Source organism: Patiria miniata, unplaced genomic scaffold, assembly GCF_015706575.1.
Source record: "Patiria miniata isolate m_02_andy unplaced genomic scaffold, ASM1570657v1 HiC_scaffold_3, whole genome shotgun sequence".
Lineage (NCBI taxonomy): Eukaryota > Metazoa > Echinodermata > Asteroidea > Valvatida > Asterinidae > Patiria > Patiria miniata.
In genome coordinates, this window is record NW_024037069.1 from 6,440,652 (window position 1) to 6,461,504 (window position 20,853).

Below are 20,853 nucleotides of genomic sequence, written 5' to 3' on the forward strand. Positions count from 1 at the left end.
CCCCCCCCCGGGACCTCTCTGGTTCTGCCCTTGAGGGAGACCAGGTTGTGCACATGTAGAAATACATACACATATTTTAACATGTTATGTAATACAATTGTAATATACATGTATAGGCAAGGTCAAAAAGGAGGCACGATATTCTGGCACTGACCGACATCACATGACAATTGCTCAAAGACAGAAATAACAGACATTAAGTTGTATTGCGAAAAACTGAATACAATCGGTAATACTCCATACTACATGAATTAAAAAACAAAAACAATTATTCCTCAACCAAAATCGAATCCTGGATCCTGATTGGTCGATCCATGGCGGCAGTGTGATATTATCCCTTATAGCATACAGTCCACATTGCACTCTAAGTATCGTGCTATTCTAAGATACGCGCAGTATTCAACAAGCTGCACGCACTTGTAATACTTTAGGATAGCCGCTGAAAAGTTCCTGAATGCGTGTCAAGTTTGCTTGAAGTTTAATTTGTTGTCCAGCACTAAAAATGTAGTGCACCTGTGTGCCATATGCCACTCGCGGTCATGGGATGACTACCGCAATGGAGTACCGAAGTGAATACGTCACGCGCGTGATTCAGACCGCGAACCAACATGCACGCGTACTCCATTTAGATGCACTACACTTTCTGGTTCTAAATGACGTCACACTTTGGTACTCCATAGTTTACTTTGAATACATGTATGGTATAGTCATCTGTTTAATCACTTTATTTGCAAGATACATACAAATGCATGCATTTTATACATGACATCAACAAAGTTTGAAACTTTCGACACAAGACGGTAGACCTATGGTGTGCACATGTATGCTGATCAAAGGATACCTGTACATAATGAAAAAGACTGGGAATTCACTTTCAGAACCTTTTTCACCTCTGCAGAAAGTGTTATCTTCAACATGTTCAATGACATATTTCTTATGATGGACAAACTATTAAAGACAGCTTTACAGAACGTTACAGTGCTGCAGTCTGATGTATGTGTTAGTGAAAATAGCATGTTTACAGTGAATCACACGTTAATTATGCAAAATATACATTGACTTACATGTAGATATATCACACACACAAAAAGCCCATTACCGCACCATTTTGTGAAACCATACATAAAAGAGATTAGAGATGTACATTTGAAGCACAATATAATACTTGTTACATGTATACTTGACCTGTTTGTTTTGAGTGAAGTTTCAAAGCTATGTGGAGTTGGCCGGCATATTAGGCCCTCCGTTCATGTTGATAATGTCCGCGCTATCCTCCAGGCTGATTTTGGCCGGGTCCACCTTGGAGGCCTCCGACTGCAGATACTCCGAATACAGCATCCTGGCGTGACTCAGGATCTTGCCCAGGCTGTGCTTGCGCACCATGCTGTCAAACAGCATAGCCATGTCGTTGTAGTCCAGTTTATGTGCCATCACCCCGTTGCGCTGGTCCATCAGCATGGCCAGGCAGACAAACATGACAAAGGGGTTGCCGCCGCCAAAGTCCTGGGGAGGGGGCAAGCCCCGGTAAGGGTTACGGACCGGACTGGAAGGGGTCTTGGATGGACTTTTGGGAGAGGACTTACGGTGGTGACCTTTGTTGACTCCTTTCTGAGACAGGACAGGGCTGCTCTGGGACTTAGACAGACTCTTGGGCTGGACGCCTAAGTTGGAAGGGGGACTCTGTCGCTCGTTGGCGGACATCAAGCGGTGATTCACGCTGCCGTTGGAGTTACTTGTACTGTTTGTGTCGCTGCACGTGGTGTCAACGGTAGCCGAGTAGCTACGTTTTATGGGTGTTTCGCTTCTCTTAGCGGATTTATGAGTGGAGTTGCTGATACTGGAGTCTTGAACAGTTTGCTTGGATTCATTTGTGCTTGTGTTATTGTCAGGTATACTTTCATCACCTGTTTTGCTTTCGTCACATTCATCGACCTTTCCCTGAATATCAGTTTTCTCAGCTGATTTCCTATTGGAGACAGGGCTATCGGATTTACCAACGCCGCTAATGCTCTCTTTGGAAACACTATGGCCCCGAGAGAACCGGAAGCGGAGTCTCTCGGCGGCAAATGCTGACGGGGAGGCATCAGAGGACGACGCTAATTCCACGCCCTGTTCGCTGGGAGGATCTGGTGGTAGAGAACTCCACATAATCTCTTTCATCCTCAGAGCATCCGTGAAGGCAAACTCTCGTTTCAGTTCCAGCAGGAGCCACCGGTAGCAGAAGTACAGATCGTCGGCGTTCTCCTCCTTGAGGTATTCATAGAAGTCCGGGTCCACGCAGCGGATCAACTCTGTCAGATGCAGGAACTTGACCGACATGGCCTTCCCGTCCGGCAAGAAGTTACAAGCCAGACGCTTCATGAGCTGGCAAAAGCAGATGTAGGCCTGCGCCTCGTCCTCCATCACAAACAAGATTGGGGAGGCCAGGTCACTCATACCTTGGCAGTAGGAGACCTCCGGGTGCGACAGGGCATAAGTGGCCAACAAGTTGAAGAGCTTTTCAACGTTCTCATCTGAGTTAGCGTAGAAGTCCTCCAAACGATCCGTCCGCAGGACGTCCTTCCTGACCATGTTCTTGATGTTCTTAAAGTCCTCCCGAGGATCTGAAAGCAGCTTATTTTTCAGCTTCTGGTAGTCCATGGACTTGGCCTTGATATGCTGCATGCGTTCTTTCCCCGTCAGTCCCTCAGGGTAGATGTTCAACAAGTGTCGCCAGACGACCTTCCTCAGGGACGGCTTGATGCCGCCTTGGTAAACACGCAGCCGCAGGTCGTGGGGCCTCTCCAAGTGTCCTACAGGGTCCAGAAATGTGAAGAACTCGTGGTCGTCCAAGGGCGAGCGGGGCAATTCATAGGTTTCCTCCTCACCCTCCACTGTCTGAAAGATGCGCGAGACTCTTGTTAGGGTCTTGCCCACGCTGTCCATGATAGCACCGACAAATGGCACAAAGCGCATGCGATCTGAGCTGTTTCCAGATACATCCTGGCCACTGATAACATCCCAATCTTCAAGCAAACCTGTAAGCAAAACATAAACAACATCATTCAGCACTGCATTAAGAAAAACTTTACAATGGGACAGTGAGAAGTTGGTGCTTCTCAAGCAATATTTACCTATACAACAAGTTAACTTTATACACCAACTGAGGGTCCTCTGTTCTCTCTGTAGCATATCTATCCTTCAAATACGGTGAAGTGCCAGATGTGCTCGATTATCACTTGCTAAATCCTATAAAACTTGAATGTATATTAGTAAACGAAAACAAATTCACAGGAGATCTTGAACCTGCGATTTGGTTCTTAAGCCGCCCTCAGGTCAACCTTGCACGCATCCATATCATCTGATTTCATTGCGTAACATATCAGCTTGCAGAAGAGTTTAAAAACAGTCATGCAAGCCAAACGAATATTTTGTCTTGACGCCTACCGTCAACATCGTCATGTCCATGCAACAAGGTGATATCTCCTAAAATGGGCCGTACGTGAAATGCAAGTTTCAGAATGTCAAAAGGTTGTATCTCACTTAAAATAACCGGGATGAACACACAAAGTAAATGGACGTCGAGATACGACCTTGTTGCACGGAGCGTATTCACGCGAGATACAACCTTGCTGCAGAACGGAGTAACGACCTTGTTGCACTGGCGCGACAATATTTTGAACAAATCGCATTATCACATCTATGCCGCAAATTCAGTGTCCCATCATGGGTGACATGAGTATGCTTGCGAATATTCAGAATCCAGATGCCGCTTGTTCAAAATGATACCGTAATTTCTCAGTTTTTGTGACCTGAGCATGACTTTTGTGCATGACATGCAGACAGTTCTGCTCATGGCGCAAGCAACTCGCAGGTCGACCTGAGGCAGGCTTTAAATTTAGATTCACAAATTTGAAAAGAAATTTGTTCTCAATTGAAACATCTGCACCTGAGGTCCTAAAGGCATATAGTCCCATTCCAACATCCACTTGAGGTTCTAAAGGCATAAAGTCCCATTCCAACATCCACTTGAGGTTCTAAAGGCATAAAGTCCCATTCCAATATCCACTTGAGGTCCTAAAGGCATATAGTTGCATTCCAATATCCACTTGAGGTTCTAAAGGCATAAAGTCCCATTCCAATATCCACTTGAGGTCCTAAAGGCATATAGTCCCATTCCAATATCCACTTGCGGTTCTAAAGGCATAAAGTCCCATTCCAATATCCCCTTGAGGTCCTAAAGGCATATAGTCCTATTCCAATATCCACTTGAGGTTCTAAAGGCATAAGGTCCCATTCCATTATCCACTTGAGGTCCTAAAGGCATATAGTCCCATTCCAATATCCACTTGAGGTTCTAAAGGTATAAAGTCCCATTCCAATATCCACCTGAGGTCCTAAAGGCATATAGTCCCATTCCAATATCCACTTGAGGTTCTAAAGGCATAAAGTCCCATTCCATTATCCACCTGAGGTCCTAAAGGCATATAGTCCCATTCCAATATCCACTTGAGGTTCTAAAGGCATAAAGTCCCATTCCAATATCCACCCGAGGTCCTAAAGGCATATAGTCGCATTCCAATATCCACTTGAGGTTCTAAAGGCATAAAGTCCCATTCCAATATCCACTTGAGGTCCTAAAGGCATATAGTCCCATTCCAATATCCACTTGAGGTTCTAAAGGCATAAAGTCCCATTCCAATATCCACTTGAGGTCCTAAAGGCATATAGTCCTATTCCAATACCCACTTGAGGTTCTAAAGGCATAAGGTCCTATTCCATTATCCACTTGAGGTCCTAAAGGCATATAGTCCCATTCCAATGTCCACTTGAGGTTCTAAAGGTATAAAGTCCCATTCCAATATCCACCTGAGGTCCTAAAGGCATATAGTCCCATTCCAATATCCACTTGAGGTTCTAAAGGCATAAAGTCCCATTCCAATATCCACTTGAGGTCCTAAAGGCATATACTCCCATTCCAATATCCACCTGAGGTCCTAAAGGCATATAGTCCCATTCCAATATCCACTTGAGGTTCTAAAGGCATAAAGTCCCATTCCAATATCCACCCGAGGTCCTAAAGGCATATAGTTGCATCCCAATATCCACTTGAGGTTATAAAGGTATAAAGTCCCATTCCAATATCCACCTGAGGTCCTAAAGGCATATAGTTCCATTCCAATATCCACTTGAGGTTCTAAAGGCATAAAGTCCCATTCCAATATCCACTTGAGGTCCTAAAGGCATATAGTCCTATTCCAATACCCACTTGAGGTTCTAAAGGCATAAGGTCCCATTCCATTATCCACTTGAGGTCCTAAAGGCATATAGTCCCATTCCAATGTCCACTTGAGGTTCTAAAGGTATAAAGTCCCATTCCAATATCCACCTGAGGTCCTAAAGGCATATAGTCCCATTCCAATATCCACTTGAGGTTCTAAAGGCATAAAGTCCCATTCCAATATCCACTTGAGGTCCTAAAGGCATATACTCCCATTCCAATATCCACTTGAGGTTCTAAAGGCATATAGTCCCATTCCAATATCCACTTGAGGTCCTAAAGGCATATAGTCCCATTCCAATATCCACTTGAGGTTCTAAAGGCATATAGTCCCATTCCAATATCCACTTGAGGTCCTAAAGGCATATAGTCCCATTCCAATATCCACTTGAGGTCCTAAAGGCATATACTCCCATTCCAATATCCACCTGAGGTCCTAAAGGCATATAGTCCCATTCCAATATCCACTTGAGGTCCTAAAGGCATATAGTCCCATGAAAATTGTTTTGCCTGATAGCCCTACATTCCAATATCCACTTGGAGAATTGTACCACAGGGCACATGCCAATTTGCAAAGGCAAGAACCCTGAATGAATAGACAAGATCATTAAGCCCAGCCAGCGCACATGGGCCAGACTCCATGGGCCTGTTTGTTTCGCGCATATCCGGATCGCGATCAGTGATCCGACACGTCGATAGCTGTTCCGGATCACGCTTTAACGGATGCTGCTCATGAGGTGGATTCAACCCTCCATAATCATCCGTTTTTTTCTTGATTTTAGTCCCTGGAGGGGTGGCCACTGCCTCAATCCTGCAAAATCCTCCGGCAGTCACTGTCAATATGTTGAGGCACAGCCAATGACATCCTGGAGCAGTGCGGAGGATTTCAAGTATAATGTGGCCTAAATTTATGCCCGGCTGAGCACAAACAACACAAGGTCCGACCTAAAGACCCTGACACAGTGCATCACTGCACAATCTGCCACACATTTTTGCCATATAGCCTCAATCCTGCAAAATCCTCCATGTTGCAAAAAGGATTTTGGAGGATTTGGGAAGGTTAGGGTTAATGTGGGTCCTTGGATGCCTAAAGACTCCATTTCTCTTACCGGGTCCTTCGAACGGTTTGGCGTCCACCTTGAGCCTCAGGCAAGGATCGGAGGAGGTGAGTATGGCAGAGTCAAGGTCCCAATCAGACAGCAGGGACAGATACACCTCCCTGGCTTGATCATCACGTGATGAATAGCTGATGGTGAACTCACTAGAAGCAGGGAGGAAAAAAAGGCAATTATGAAAGCTGTCCTTTCAAATGAGTGAATTTACCATATTGCTTGTCCACTACATTTAGTACTTTACACAAATGCTTGAAAGTATCATCATCATCATCATGTCTCCTGCCCGAAAGGAGTGGAGGCCATACGTGCAATGTGCTTGCGCCAGAACTCTCTGTTCTAGGCGGCAATTGTCACTGTTGCATAGTCAAGTCCTAACTGGTATACAGTGTTTAAACGTCGGTTAAGCATTAAGTAGAAGGACACCTACACATACAATGTACATGTTCTGGTAATTACAATCAAACAGAGCTCACAGTGCAGATTCCTGATTTCTGCATTGTAGCTGTATAGTGTCACTTGAAAACAAAATGTTTCTAAGCTGATCTGTGATACACACAGCCAATTATGTTTTTAGCAGCACTCTACAAGAATGACACCAGCAGCCGATTTCACGAAACAGTGCGTCACTTACCATGCTTACACCATGCATAGGACTTACGCAACAAATTATGTTTGCGTGTATGCACGCACGCTCCGTACATTTTCATTTTCATAAACTGAAACCGGTCTTAATTTCACCAGTAAGAAGGTTTTTAATTAAATTTCTGTGTAAGCACACCAGTATACAGATGGATTAAATCTGAATCAAACCTTTCAAAGCGTTTTTTTCCCCCCCAAAAAAGTATTTCCACCACATGTTTGCGTCTCAGTTTCTGAAAACCAAAATTATTCTATTATGCATCAGTGTACGAAGTGCACGCGCACACCCGCGTGTCAGTTCGTGAAACCGAAATTATTGATTATGCTGTTTTCACAAACTGACATCACACAGCGCGGGCGTGTCAGTTTGTAAAAATGGTGACGACCCTTTCTCTGCAAAGCAATTTTCTGCGCTCGGCAATTCCATTCAATCAGCTCAATTTCATGCCAGAGAAATGTGTATAGCATAGAAAATATTTGTTTGGCCAAAAAAGTTGACCAGCCAATATCTCATGCGATGTGCAACACTCAGTGTATTTCCCAAGCAATATCGGCCCCATGCTATTTGGGCCCAGTACCTTTTCAGTTGGAATGCCTGCATGAGCAGAAGTTGCAGCATCTCAAAGGTGGTGATCTCTGGATCAATGCTGAACGTCTTGTACTCTGGCTGCAGGAAACCCACGCATTTCTGTGGTAAAGAGCAACAAAATAATATCAATCAAATAATGGGTGGGAATTTATTCCAGTGACAATCAGGCGAGCGTTACCCTATCCGTCAAAATCTACCAGGTGAAATTAACTTTTCTGTAAAGTCGGCTCATATTGGTACAATTGACAGGCTGTGGTAGGTATGTTAACTGAGGGTGCCATGCCTTGACTGACATTGATAGATGTGGTGGGTCAGCGCTGGTGATTGCCTGTCAATGATAGATTTAGCTCAGTCACAATGAAGGCACAATTACAGCTTTACTCATGCATATCCCAGCAAAACAAAGGCATTACCCTCTAAGATGGCTGCTACGCAAGCTGTACCACTATTAACCTTAACTCCCTAGGCCTTTTTGCTAGGATGTAGCCTAAATCCTGCAAAATCCTCCAACTGGCCTCATGGAAAAATAGCATATAGCCTCAATCCTGCAAATTCCTCGGTTGTTTCTTGAATATGGTCCATGGAGGGGTGACCACTGCCTGAATCCTGGAAAATCATCCGGCTATGACTGTCAATAGGCTGAGGCAGAGGCAGTGACATCCTGGAGCAGTGCGCAGGATGTCAAGTATAATCAAGGACTAAATTTATGCACGGCTGAGCATAAACAACACAAGGTCCGGCCCAAGACCTTGACACAGTGCGTATTCCGAAATCAGCAACACACTTTTGCCATGTAACCTCAATCCTGCAAATTCCTCCAATTTGCAAAAAGGATTTTGGAGGATTCAGGGCGGTTAGGGTATCACTCTATCTATCAAACCCCTTCAACAGTTTTTGACAGTTATGCGGTTTAATCCATGGTGGTTCCGGCAGTTGGTGACCAGCCTGTACAAAAGCTATGGGAGAGGAAATGGTTAGATTTTTTGATGGTTTGTGACAGTTCTATCAGTAGGATGGTTTCCTGGTTTTGCATTTCTTTCGTTTGATATCTGTACTTGCCAGGAATGACATTGGGGAAAAAAAATGAAAACTCCATGAAATGATCAGCAGTAGGGTTTTTCAAGTCGTCGAAGGCCCCAGAGCAATGTTGGGTCTGTGGTTTACGTTTGTATTTGCCTAAAGGCACCCTTAAAATACATGTATCTTTTGTTCCGTAATTCCAGATTTGGCTTCTTTTTCCCTTCAAAAATCCTGAAATCAGGAAAAATCCTGACAAATCACATTCCCGACTTACATTTCGTATTATTTTTATCACATACCAGTATGTAGCATGTTTGTGGAGTTACTTAATCAATAAGCAGAACCATTCTGCTATAAGACTTGAGCACACCACCGTTAAACTTAAGCACAAAATTGTGCTTTTTTACCACTGTTTGTATGTTACATGTACATTGCCATCCAGTAATTGTAAATGCAGGGGCAAAATTAAACAGATCCATTTGCAGCTGTCACAATTTTGAAATAAATTTGAATGCGCTTATAGTACAAAACGTAAGTATATATATGTTTTGTTCTGACAATAATGTGAGAATGATAAGAAAATGACAGTAATTTAACCATGTAAAAAAAATTGTAAATGTCACGTACTTTCAGGGTGCATGCACTACTAGTATTGGTTTAAAGTTCAAAATACACATGTACATGTTTAAAATGTACATGTAGGTGGTGCATTTTTTAATTAACATGTTGGTGGACCCAACTACCGTACTGTGATTTTGTGATTTTGAAGTAATGTACACGAAAAGATAATCACGTCAGACTGCACATCGACCCAATAAATGGTACTCACACAATTGACATGATTCACAAACTATGCTTTAACATGTACTTTACTGATGCATAATGCTTGGGATAAGATTGGGTAGCCATTAATGTATTAAAGGGAATATACATCATTTGCTTTTACTGTAATTTTCAGAAATGGATGGAATTGGGGGGTTGGTAATATATAGCAAATATAGTTACACTGACTTTTTTGAGGTTTTGGGATCGAAAATGCTACAAAAACCAAGAAAAACAATCATTTTCCTGTAGTCTGGTTCCCTGACTCCATATAAGAAGAAACAGAGCAGTTTACATACATTGGGGAATTGTAAGGTCAGGGAACCAGTCTAGCTGGCTCGTACCTGTTCATAGGTTTGTAATCGATTGCAAACAAGTGCGATGGTCAATTGGGGCCAGTTTTTAAAAAAAAAGCCAGTTTTTTCCAATGCTGATCGGCCGATCAGGGTTGGACATTGATACAAAAATACCACTTTTCTTGAAAATGACAGTATACCAGGTGCCATGATTTTACAGGATGCTTTACACTGTCATTCACTAACAGTCCAGCAAGGTATTTCAAAATGATTTGGTTGTTTTATTTTTTGATGTTTGCAAATGTTGTATTTTCCCTTTAAGTTTAGCACACAGCAAAAGCTACCATTATTGCCCTGTCATTTTTATTGATTAAATTCCACAGCTCTGCAAAAAAGGCCTACAATTCTCCACAGCTGTTGGATTCGGTACACATCCCCAGCAGAATCCCACTTTAGTTACATGTACATGTATGTACATTTTCCCGTACGTGTACATGTACATGTGCACAGTTTGAAGTGTACTTGTACATAAGTATACAGTGTGGTAATATGGTATTATGTATAGTTATGCAGTATGGCTGAAAACACAATGCAAAATATTACGTATAAAAAGTGTACTGTAAAATACCTGTCATATTGTATGGTACCAGTAAATATACCTGTACATATATGGTTTTGTTAATGTCTTTCACTACAAATTTATACCTAATGAGTTTACACCAAGATTTTTGATGTTCCACAAAATTAGACAAGAATGAAAAAAATATAAACTGTAGGCCTATTTGGTGACTGACACTGACTCCACTGTTGTATGATAATATTCTGGTTCATTTATATATGACATTGTTTTATTATGCATATTAATAAACCCCATTAAAATTTATGAGATTGTGCCAAATTTGGATGCTTTTATGTTACGTTTTATGACTACTGACACGACTGAGGTCCATTTTATCATCAAGAGTGACTAGAGTTTTTTTGGATCATTTCTCTGTTCTCGTTAGTTCATTTAGTTAATTAACTCCATCACGGACATCACACTTTCTTTCATAATGCTGGTACAGCCCACTTGCGTAACGTACACTTTTCAATATGGTTCAAATTGCTTTGCTGAAACCAGAAACTAGGCCTGGTTCACTGGCCTGGGCATTTAAATGTGCTTACTGAACCATTTATTGCCATCAATACTTTTTCCAAGTACACAAAAGCCCATGTGTGTATAGTGTCAGACAAAGTGAAACCTTGTAGTGACGATTAAGACACCAAAATGTGTAGGCGTGCTTAGAAATGCCCAATTACAGTCAACAAAAAGGGCCAAACCATTGAAGAACGTGTATGTACGCATGCTGCAGCTAACTTGGCCTGGCCTTCAACTTTCTCTTGCCTGTAGCATTAGCATGCAGTAGAATTGCTGAAGTGTTGCATTACCGTAGGCTACCTTTCAAGCAGTACAAATCTAACTGTTATTACGGCTGTGCCAAATTTTCAGAATATTCAAATAAAAAATCAAACGAATATCTGAATGGCATTTTTAATTCAAATATTCGGAAAACTATGTGAGCCGTCTCAAGGAAATGATGAAATGCATCCTTGATGTTCTTTTAATCGTATAGGCCTATTAGTTGCGTAGTTTTGTTGGTTGCCAAATGTCACACTCTTTTGCGTATAATTTGAGAGCTTCCATGAGGAGTATTATTTCAAGTTTCTTCTTCTTTGTTAATAACAAACCTGTCAAATATCGGCCATTCCACTACCCATTATTTGTATTACAATGTAAGCTCTTCGTCAGTTTTCAAAAAGTGCGGACGCGGTGCACACAAATACCGATAGCGTCAAGTTTTGGCTAGTACCTGTTGGGCCAAATAAAAAAAAACATGTTTAGCGTCCCCACCCGCTTCTTTTTTGGAGGCTGCTGCCTCCTTTTTTTGGGGGGGGGATGTTTTGGGTTTTTTTAAACCGAAAAAAATGATAAATGTTTAACAGTGACATCATTTTGGCCTCTTTGTGTGTTGCATCTAGCCCATATAAAGCCGGTATGTCATTTCCTGAGTCCAATGGCGGCCATTTAAAAAAAAACTGGCGGTCATCTTGAAAATAGCCAGGTCGGGCGGCCATTTTGGAGGGAAACACATTTTTCCTGCTTCTATTTTTTTTCAAGAAGGCAGGACGCTGGACGCTAAACATGTTTTTTTTTTTGGCCTTACATTTGATGAGTGTATTCCAAATATGCGATCAAGTCCAAGTTAGAATTTACAAATGTTGTAAAATTATACAAATTTACAAATACAAAATTATTCAAAAATTCACAGCCCTGTTATTCTGAGTATTCACCTTTAGAGGTTGAAGTTTTGTGTTCATTTTTTAACCCTCCTTTGTGGGAAGTCAACATTCAGAGCAATATGTAAAAATAACAGCGTTGCTGTTGAAACCCCTCAGCCAGAGTCAAGTTATCATCCGGAAACCATTAACCTTTAACTCAACGTGGTGACCTTGACCTTTGGCCTTTGACCCCAGAACCAGTCCCAACATGCCTGTACCAATGGGAAACCCCCTACCGAAGTTAGACACCAACATTTCATTTCTAACTCAAGTTATCATTCGGAACCATTTACATTGAACTCACCACGGTGACCTTGACCTTTGACCTTTTGACCCCCAAACCAATCCCAACTTGCCTGTACCCAAGGGCAAACCCCTACCTCAGTCAGACACCAAAATCTCATTTCTAACTCAAGTTATCATCCGGAAACCATTTACCTTTAACTCACCATGCTGACCTTGACCTTTGACCTTTTGACCCCAAAACCAATCCCAACTTGCCTTCTCCCAAGGGGAACCCTCTTCCAAAGTTAGACACCAAAATTGCATTTCTAACTCAAGTTATCATCCGGAAACCATTTACCTTTAACTCACAATGGTGACCTTGACCTTTGACCTTTTGACCCCAAAACCAATCCCAACTTGCCTACTCCCAAGGGCAACCCTCTACCAAAGTTAGACACCAAAATCGCATTTCTAACTCAAGTTATCATCCGGAAACCATTTACATTTAACTCACCACGGTGACCTTGACCTTTGACCTTTTGACCCCAAAACCAATCCCAACTTGCCTACTCCCAAGGGCAACCCCCTATCAAAGTTAGACACCAAAATCTCATTTCTAACTCAAGTTATCATCCGGAAACCATTTACCTTTATCTCACCATGCTGACCTTGACCTTTGACCTTTTGACCCCAAAACCAATCCCAACTTGCCTTCTCCCAAGGGGAACCCTCTTCCAAAGTTAGACACCAAAATCGCATTTCTAACTCAAGTTATCATCCGGAAACCATTTACCTTTAACTCACAATGGTGACCTTGACCTTTGACCTTTTGACCCCAAAACCAATCCCAACTTGCCTACTCCCAAGGGCAACCCTCTACCAAAGTTAGACACCAAAATCTCATTTCTAACTCAAGTTATCATCCTGAAACCATTTACATTTAACTCACCACGGTGACCTTGACCTTTGACCTTTTGACCCCAAAACCAATCCCAACTTGCCTACTCCCAAGGGCAACCCCCTATCAAAGTTAGACACCAAAATCTCATTTCTAACTCAAGTTATCATCCGGAAACCATTTACCTTTATCTCACCATGCTGACCTTGACCTTTGACCTTTTGACCCCAAAACCAATCCCAACTTGCCTACTCCCAAGGGCAACCCTCTACCAAAGTTAGACACCAAAATCTCATTTCTAACTCAAGTTATCATCCGGAAACCATTTACATTTAACTCACCACGGTGACCTTGACCTTTGACCTTTTGACCTCAAAACCAATCCCAACTTGCCTACTCCCAAGGGCAACCCCCTACCGAAGTTACAACCCCAAACAACATTTCTAACTCAAGTTATCATCCGGAAACTAAGCTGCCCGGACGGACGGACGGACGGACGGACGGACAGACATACATACATCCGGACGGACGGACGCCCTAGGCGATGACAATACCCCTCGAGCCTCTCGGCTGAGGGGTAAAAATCTTTAGAACCCTGCAGGTCAGTTTCAGGTGAAGTCGATTACTAGCTTCGTGAATGTCTGTTGCATCGTATGAGATATGAATTATGGAATCTGGGTCGGGATAATATAGGGAAAATGGACTGTTTTTGTAATGCACTGGGGATACAGAGTCCGGGATTTCGGGACTCTTACGACCCGGTACTTTTAACGTAGTTGTGACTCCAGCTCTATGCGATGCAGCGATAGGCATTAGAGCTGGAGTTACTCAAGCTATACATGCTATAGAAGGGGTGGTGGTTGAAGCTCACTAAATACCTGCATGACCTGGTTACTCCCCGACACACGACCACTTTAATGAAGGCCTAGCTAGAGCTTTATGTATTTATTTTTGTTTGGGTCCTTTTAGGGGGCGGGGTGTGGGGCGGGGAGGTTAGATGGTGACTTTTTATACACGTCCATCATCATTGCCATGGTAATCCTTACCTTTAGGACCCCTTTTGGAAAAAAATTCCATACTCGATCGCCACTTTTTTCAATTAATTTTCTAGCGCCAAAAGTTACATCTTTTATGGTTATTCCCTCCACTTTCCCTCCTCTACTCTCACCCTCTCCTTTCCTTAATTTCTATTTATTAATCAGTCACTTACTTCATCGAGATTCGAACCTCGGACGCTTGCTTGATACACAAGACTCTTAACCGCTAGGCCGCGCACAATCGCTGTTGCAATGATCAATCTTTGGACGTATTTGAAGTATCCATTGAAATAAACTAAATATTCATAAGAAAATAAATATTCATAATGACGTATTGCACTATCATTGGCTGGCTCATGCGACGTCATGGTTATCGATGTCATGCGTATAACGTACCGCTGTTCCAGACACTTCAATCAGTTTTGACCGGCTGCTTCAACTCAGATCTGCACTACATGTGCATCCAAAATGGGGTCGCACTAAAAAGCATCAACACAGCGTCAACACAGCGTCAACACATGACAGCAGCGTCAACACACCGTCAACACATCCAAAACACATTCTGATTTGACAAAAATGGTATATAATTGTAAAGCATAGAATAAAAGAGAATTTCCATTGGATTGAGTTTCCATTTCGTTGTTAAAAATATAGTATTTTCAGGCGAAAAAATGACCTTTCACTTGCACGACCGTTATCTGCCATCTTGACTTCGCACAAAGCTTGGACTTCACCATTTCAAGTAGGGGTGTGTAAGTAATGACATTATCTTGTCATAAACAACAGAGGGCACCTTGCTGCAGACAGAGGGATACCAGATCTGTGAGGACTAAGGATCGGAGTGGTGGATCATTATTTAGTGAGAGAGGGCGCTTCAGAGAGGGAGGTCATGCACTTAACATCGGCGGCAAACTTGAGGGATAATCACTGCTTTTTACCCGAGATAGACACAAAAACGAAGTTAAATATCAACATCCATCACAGGGAATGCTCACACCATCCTTCTATCTTCAAAATGCTGAAGTCTGCTTAATCAGTGGCTGGTTTTCCAGCACCAAAATACCACCCTGACGGTCGGCCTGTGACTGCCATATTGGTCAGCCATCTTGGATGATTGGTTTATGCGCATATGCATGGAGCTGATGCATGTATGTCATGCACAAACACATGATGGCCCTGCATCTGTTTTTATCAGTTGTCTCCTTGCTACTTCTATATCAACAAATCATCCCAGAGCACAATCCAGCTATCTCCAACCCTGCAAGCAACATGACATTATTGATGGCAGGTGACATCCATCCAAACCCGGGACCTCGTGTAAAATATTCCAGCATATACCCTCGTGGATTATGTGAGTACCCTGTCACATGGAACTGCAAAGGTGTTGCCTGTGACGACTGTAGTATCTGGTATCACCAGTCCTGCATTGATTTGTGCTCAGCTGACTTTGAATTATTAAATCATTCCAACATTCAATGGAAATGCCACAAATGTGATAGCACAAACTGTGATAGCTTTACATACCATAGTTATGAACTACACTACCCCAGCGATGACTTGAACATCGACTCGAACATCGAACTTGGCAATATACCATCATCAGAAAATTCCTTTAAACCACTGCAGACAAGTAGTCCAATAGCAAGTACCCAGACTGATGATGAAAGAACTAGGGAAAGTTACACATTGTCACAAGTATGTAGCCCAACCATGGCAACACAAATGCCCAGGGCCCACAGCTCAGTCTCATATCGGCCAGGCACACAAAATCTAAGAATAATGACAGTAAACTGCCGGAGTGTGCTGGCCAAAAGGTCAGAACTTGCCATCGCCATTGAATATATCAAACCGGACATTGTATGTGGAACCGAATCTTGGCTGACAGGAATAAAACCAGGCCGAAACCCTTCTGAGGGTTATGTGAAATCAAGTGAAATCTTCCCAGAAAATTACATTGCCTACAGGAACGATCGCTGTAGCCTAGGTGGAGGAGTCTTCGTACTTGCTCATCGAAACTTGGTCACAGTTGAGCTCCCGCAACTTGTGACAAATTGTGAACTCGAATGGGTCAAAGTAAAACTGGAAAATAATAAAGAACTGATCATTGGATCCTTTTACATGCCCCACCGAAATACTACCACATTGAATGAACTGGATAAGTCATTCAAACTTTTGACAAGCTGTGGTTTCCAAGATAAGCAAATTATCCTTGCAGGTGACTTCAATTGCCCCGACATAGATTGGGAGCACTGTATTGTTGACTCAAGGAGCAAAGACAATACAACACAACAAATGCTGCTTGACATAACTTCTCACCTCACTCAAGTCCACATGTCACCCACGCGTGAGGACAACTTACTGGACCTGGTACTTACATCAAACCCAAGCCTTGTAAAGTCCTCGGTTTCTGCACCAGGGATATCTGACCACGACATTGTGATCACCGACATAGCAACTAAACCGACTATTACTAAACAAGCACCAAAGAAATACTACCAATTCTCACAAGCCAATTGGGAGAGCTTAGCTGGAAACTTGGATGCACTCTCACAGGACATCATAAGTATGCAACAAAGCGGCTCCAACGTACACCAGATGTGGGAAAAATTCAGTTCAACGGTACTAAGCGAAATTAACAAACACATCCCCCACAAGATCAGGAAAGGTAACAACTGGTTACCCTGGCTAGACAAATCCATCGTGAAAATGATCAAAAGGAAAAGAAGACTGTACAAGCGTGCAAAGAAAAACAACAAATGGGAAGCATACCGTAGCCTCCAAAAACAATGTAGGAGGAAAATCCGAAGAGCCCACTGGAACTACATCAATAAAGTCATTCAGGAAAGCCTCGCAAACAACAACAGTAAGCCATTCTGGAGATACATCAAAAACAGACGTCAAGATAATGTCGGTGTTGCCCCACTAAAGCACAAGGGGACCTTGTACAGTAATAGCTCATCTAAGGCAAAAATACTCATCGAACAGTTCAAGTCAGTGTTTACACAGGACAAAAATCGTGATCTCCCAGAAGTAAACACAAAAGTAGATCAACCAATTCCACGTATCGTCGTCCACTCAGTCGGTGTAGCCAAACTGCTGAAGAAGATTAACATTGCAAAAGCACCTGGACCAGACAACCTACCAAACGCTGTGCTGAAAAATTGTGCTGACAACATCGCACCTGGTCTTGCAGCAATATACCAAACTTCTCTTGACTCCGGCATCCTACCTGGAGATTGGCTTAAGGCCAATGTATCCTGTGTTTTCAAGAAAGGAGACAAACACCTACATGTAGCCGAGAATTACCGTCCAATCTCCCTAACCTCAGTACTCTGTAAGCAACTGGAACACATCATTTACAAACACATCATTTCACACCTTGAATATCACCAAATCCTCACACAGTTAAACCATGGTTTCCGTCGTGGCTATTCCTGTGAAACACAACTTACAGTTACACTACATGACCTACAAAAATCTTTTGACGAGAAAAAGCAAGTTGATATTGCCATACTCGACTTCAGTAAAGCATTTGACACCATCCCACACAACAAACTCCTCCACAAGCTCCACAACTACGGCATCAGGGGCCCTCTACATCAGTGGTTAACCTGCTTTCTCACCCAACGCACAATGAGAGTGGTATTGGAAGGAGTAGCTTCTCGGGAAGTGCCGGTCGACTCTGGGGTCCCCCAAGGGACAGTGTTGGGTCCCTTGCTGTTCCTTTGCCACATCAATGACCTTCCAGCCTGTGTGACATCCAAAGTCCGTCTCTTCGCAGATGACTGCCTGCTGTACCGACAAATAGATGACCCCAGTGATCATGTCATCCTCCAACAAGACATCGAAAACCTGGAAACTTGGGCGGGAAAATGGGGAATGCGCTTCAATGCCAAAAAATGTAACATTCTCAGCATTAGGAATAAATCAACACGTTTCTACACATTAGACAACACTGTTCTTCATCAAGTACCTAGCAACCGGTATCTTGGTATACACATCTCTGAGGACCTCAAATGGAACACACACATATCCAGTATATCCAAGAAGGCTGGCTCCACTTTAGGTTTTCTTCGCAGAAACCTTAGGGGTTGCCCAGTCAACTGCAGAAGAACTGCCTACCTAGCTCTGGTACGACCAATCTTGGAATACGGAGCTACAGTGTGGGACCCTTACACAAAAGCCAATATTGACCGACTGGAACGCATCCAACATCGAGCTGTACGCTTCATCACCGGAGACTACAGATCACAGAAGCCCGGTTGCCTCACAAAAATGCTACAAAATCAACAACTACCATCTCTGCAAGACAGAAGGAAACAATTACGACTCACATTCATGTACAAAGTGGTTAAGGGGCTAGTGCCAGCCATACCATCTCAGCTCTACCTAACATCTAAAAAACCTGGGAGACAAATTCGACCAAGAACACTTTTCAACTCTGCAACAACACACTCCATTGAAAGCTCCATAGCTGTCAACTCAAGGTGCTACAGAGTTCCTCGGAGCAACACAGATCAATTCAGGTACTCCTTCTTCAACAGAACTATAATTGACTGGAACCATCTAGAGGAATACGTAGTCCAAGCCGACTCTGTTGACACCTTCAAATCCCTCATCAGCCGCGGACCTCTCTCTCAATAAGTTACTGTACAGTGAACACCCTCTCTCTCTCTCCCGTTGCTCTTATGCCAGAATTGGTTTCTTGCAACGTACACCTACAGATACAGATACAGATGTTTATGTTTCATTTACTTTATTGACATCTTTTGGTATTGGCCGGCCGCGCCCTCTCTGTTGGTTTATTGTACAACGCTATCACCCTTTAGCATAATGCCACTGAGGCAACATGGCAGCCGATTTCGGAGCGGCACGGAGAGCCAATTTTCTTGAACTAAAAATCACAATTTTCAGACGTTTAACCTATTGATTTTAAGCCAAAATCATGTTTCTGTCCATGCTGTATGGGTTTCATACAGCTTTTGTCACTTTTAATGCATTTCGGATGTGTTGACGCTGTGTTGACGATTTGGAGTGTGTTGACACTGTGTTGACACTTTTTAGTATGACCGCAAAATGTGCTCTAAAAGTAAAAGATTGTGGATATTTTGCCGGAGGTAATGACAGCAAACTAACGATTACTAAAGGTTTGCCGGCGGCAATCCATATCAACAGAGGGCGCTGTACTCTTTAAAATAGGGCTGAATTATAAGATGTATTAAATTCCCACCATAAGTTGTGTAGCACGTTTGGTGTAATGGTTAAGCAAAAGCTCTAGTAAGCGGGATGACTCGCGTTCGATTCCGACCGCACCACATTTAAAAAAAAATTTTCTCATCCCCAAATAAATAAGAATATTCTTCTTTTATTATTTTAACATGTCTCAAACATTTTTTGCAGAGTATTACATTTTCTTATTCAGATTTGTGGCTCTGGGGGATTATTTTTAAAAGGGAAATAAAGTCCGAAATTATAAAATGGTCTGAATCCCATCTTGTGAATACGAGGTAACAACGATAATTTTGGCATGGAGCCAGACTAAAACTTGTCACCGGAAAATGTTTAAGTGCAAAAAAACAGTAACTGCGCATGTTCAGTGCATATCCGGCAAACTAACGTTTAGGCCTACTAAAGGTTTGCCGTCTCCGGCAAAATATACACTGCCAAAGTAAAAACACATTTTTACTAATTTTTTTTCGCATGTCTGCTGTTTCCTGGATTCCTCTTGGTTGAAATCACAATGTGAGGTGAACATTTATTTGTTTGGCGGCAGGTAAGTGGTGATCGGGTATGGATTTTTCCCCCTCATAAAAAATAGAGGTGTCCTAAACAAAAGTAAGGATTACCATTGCCATGTTGCGGCATGCAGTTGCATACGGATGTACGGACACCATACGGGTGTACGGACACTTAAATTTTAGAAGAAATTAAAGGCCTACTCACCATCACTTGCACTCTTATTGCCTCACGATTTCCTCCACCTTTTTGTCTAATTCCTGCCATGATGTCAACATCTACTGCTACGCAGTTCAGGTCACATTACTTGACGATATTTGGGAGGTTTAACGCCTTCAAAATAGCGAGAAGTCTCAAGTCCCAAATCTGTTCGACATTTTAACATGTCATTTATTTTTCCCATTCAACTAGAAAGGACTGCCTTCCTCCTTACCTAGACGTCTCTGACACAAATATGGTGAAACTGGCACCAGGAGACCTGACTAAATTCTCTGTCAATTACCCTGACGTTAACACACTATTTTGACGTAGAGAATGGTGACGTCAGAGGCATCCGATTTTTAAAAATATATTATTAAAAAGTAGCGGTAGTCGCGTCGATGCTGAATAGGGTATTATTGTGGCTGCGGCTCGGTTTTTGACATTGGCGCATTACATTGAAAAGCCGTAGCCTTAGACAAACATTCCCTTTTTCCGTATACGAATTAGAAATGAGGAACAATATGCTCCCTCCCGCCGCGGGACCTTGGAAAAAGTTGCTGAGTTATGCGATTTTAGATTTTTTTTATTGGGGCATGACACCCCACCGGCGTCAAAAAATGTCAGTTGGGAAATAGTTTCCGTAGTAAACATGTGCAGATTACAGTATTCTGATATGATAATGAGCGGACATTTATA

General features: G+C 42.6%; 1 protein-coding gene across 1 annotated transcript; it reads right to left on the reverse strand.

The window, feature by feature from the left end:
• On the reverse strand, positions 1-20,379 carry LOC119737997 (TBC1 domain family member 25-like). Its single transcript, XM_038212696.1, has 4 exons — positions 20,164-20,379; positions 7,593-7,702; positions 6,370-6,521; positions 1-3,017 (listed from the first exon to the last, which is right to left on the reverse strand). The coding sequence occupies exons 1-4, from the start codon at positions 20,221-20,223 to the stop codon at positions 1,213-1,215; spliced, it is 2,127 nt and encodes a 708-aa protein (XP_038068624.1). The 5' UTR covers positions 20,224-20,379; the 3' UTR covers positions 1-1,212.
• Between the last annotated feature and the right edge of the window lie 474 nt (positions 20,380-20,853).

Coding starts and splice junctions, on each gene's coding strand:
- LOC119737997 (XM_038212696.1), bottom strand. CDS start 20,223: ATGGCAGGAATTAGACAAAAAGGTGGAGGAAATCGTGAGGCAATAAGA. Junction 6,522..7,592: donor CAGGCATTCCAACTGAAAAG/GTACTGGGCCCA, acceptor CCCTGCTTCTAG/TGAGTTCACCATCAGCTATT. Junction 3,018..6,369: donor CAAACCGTTCGAAGGACCCG/GTAAGAGAAATG, acceptor TTTTGCTTACAG/GTTTGCTTGAAGATTGGGAT.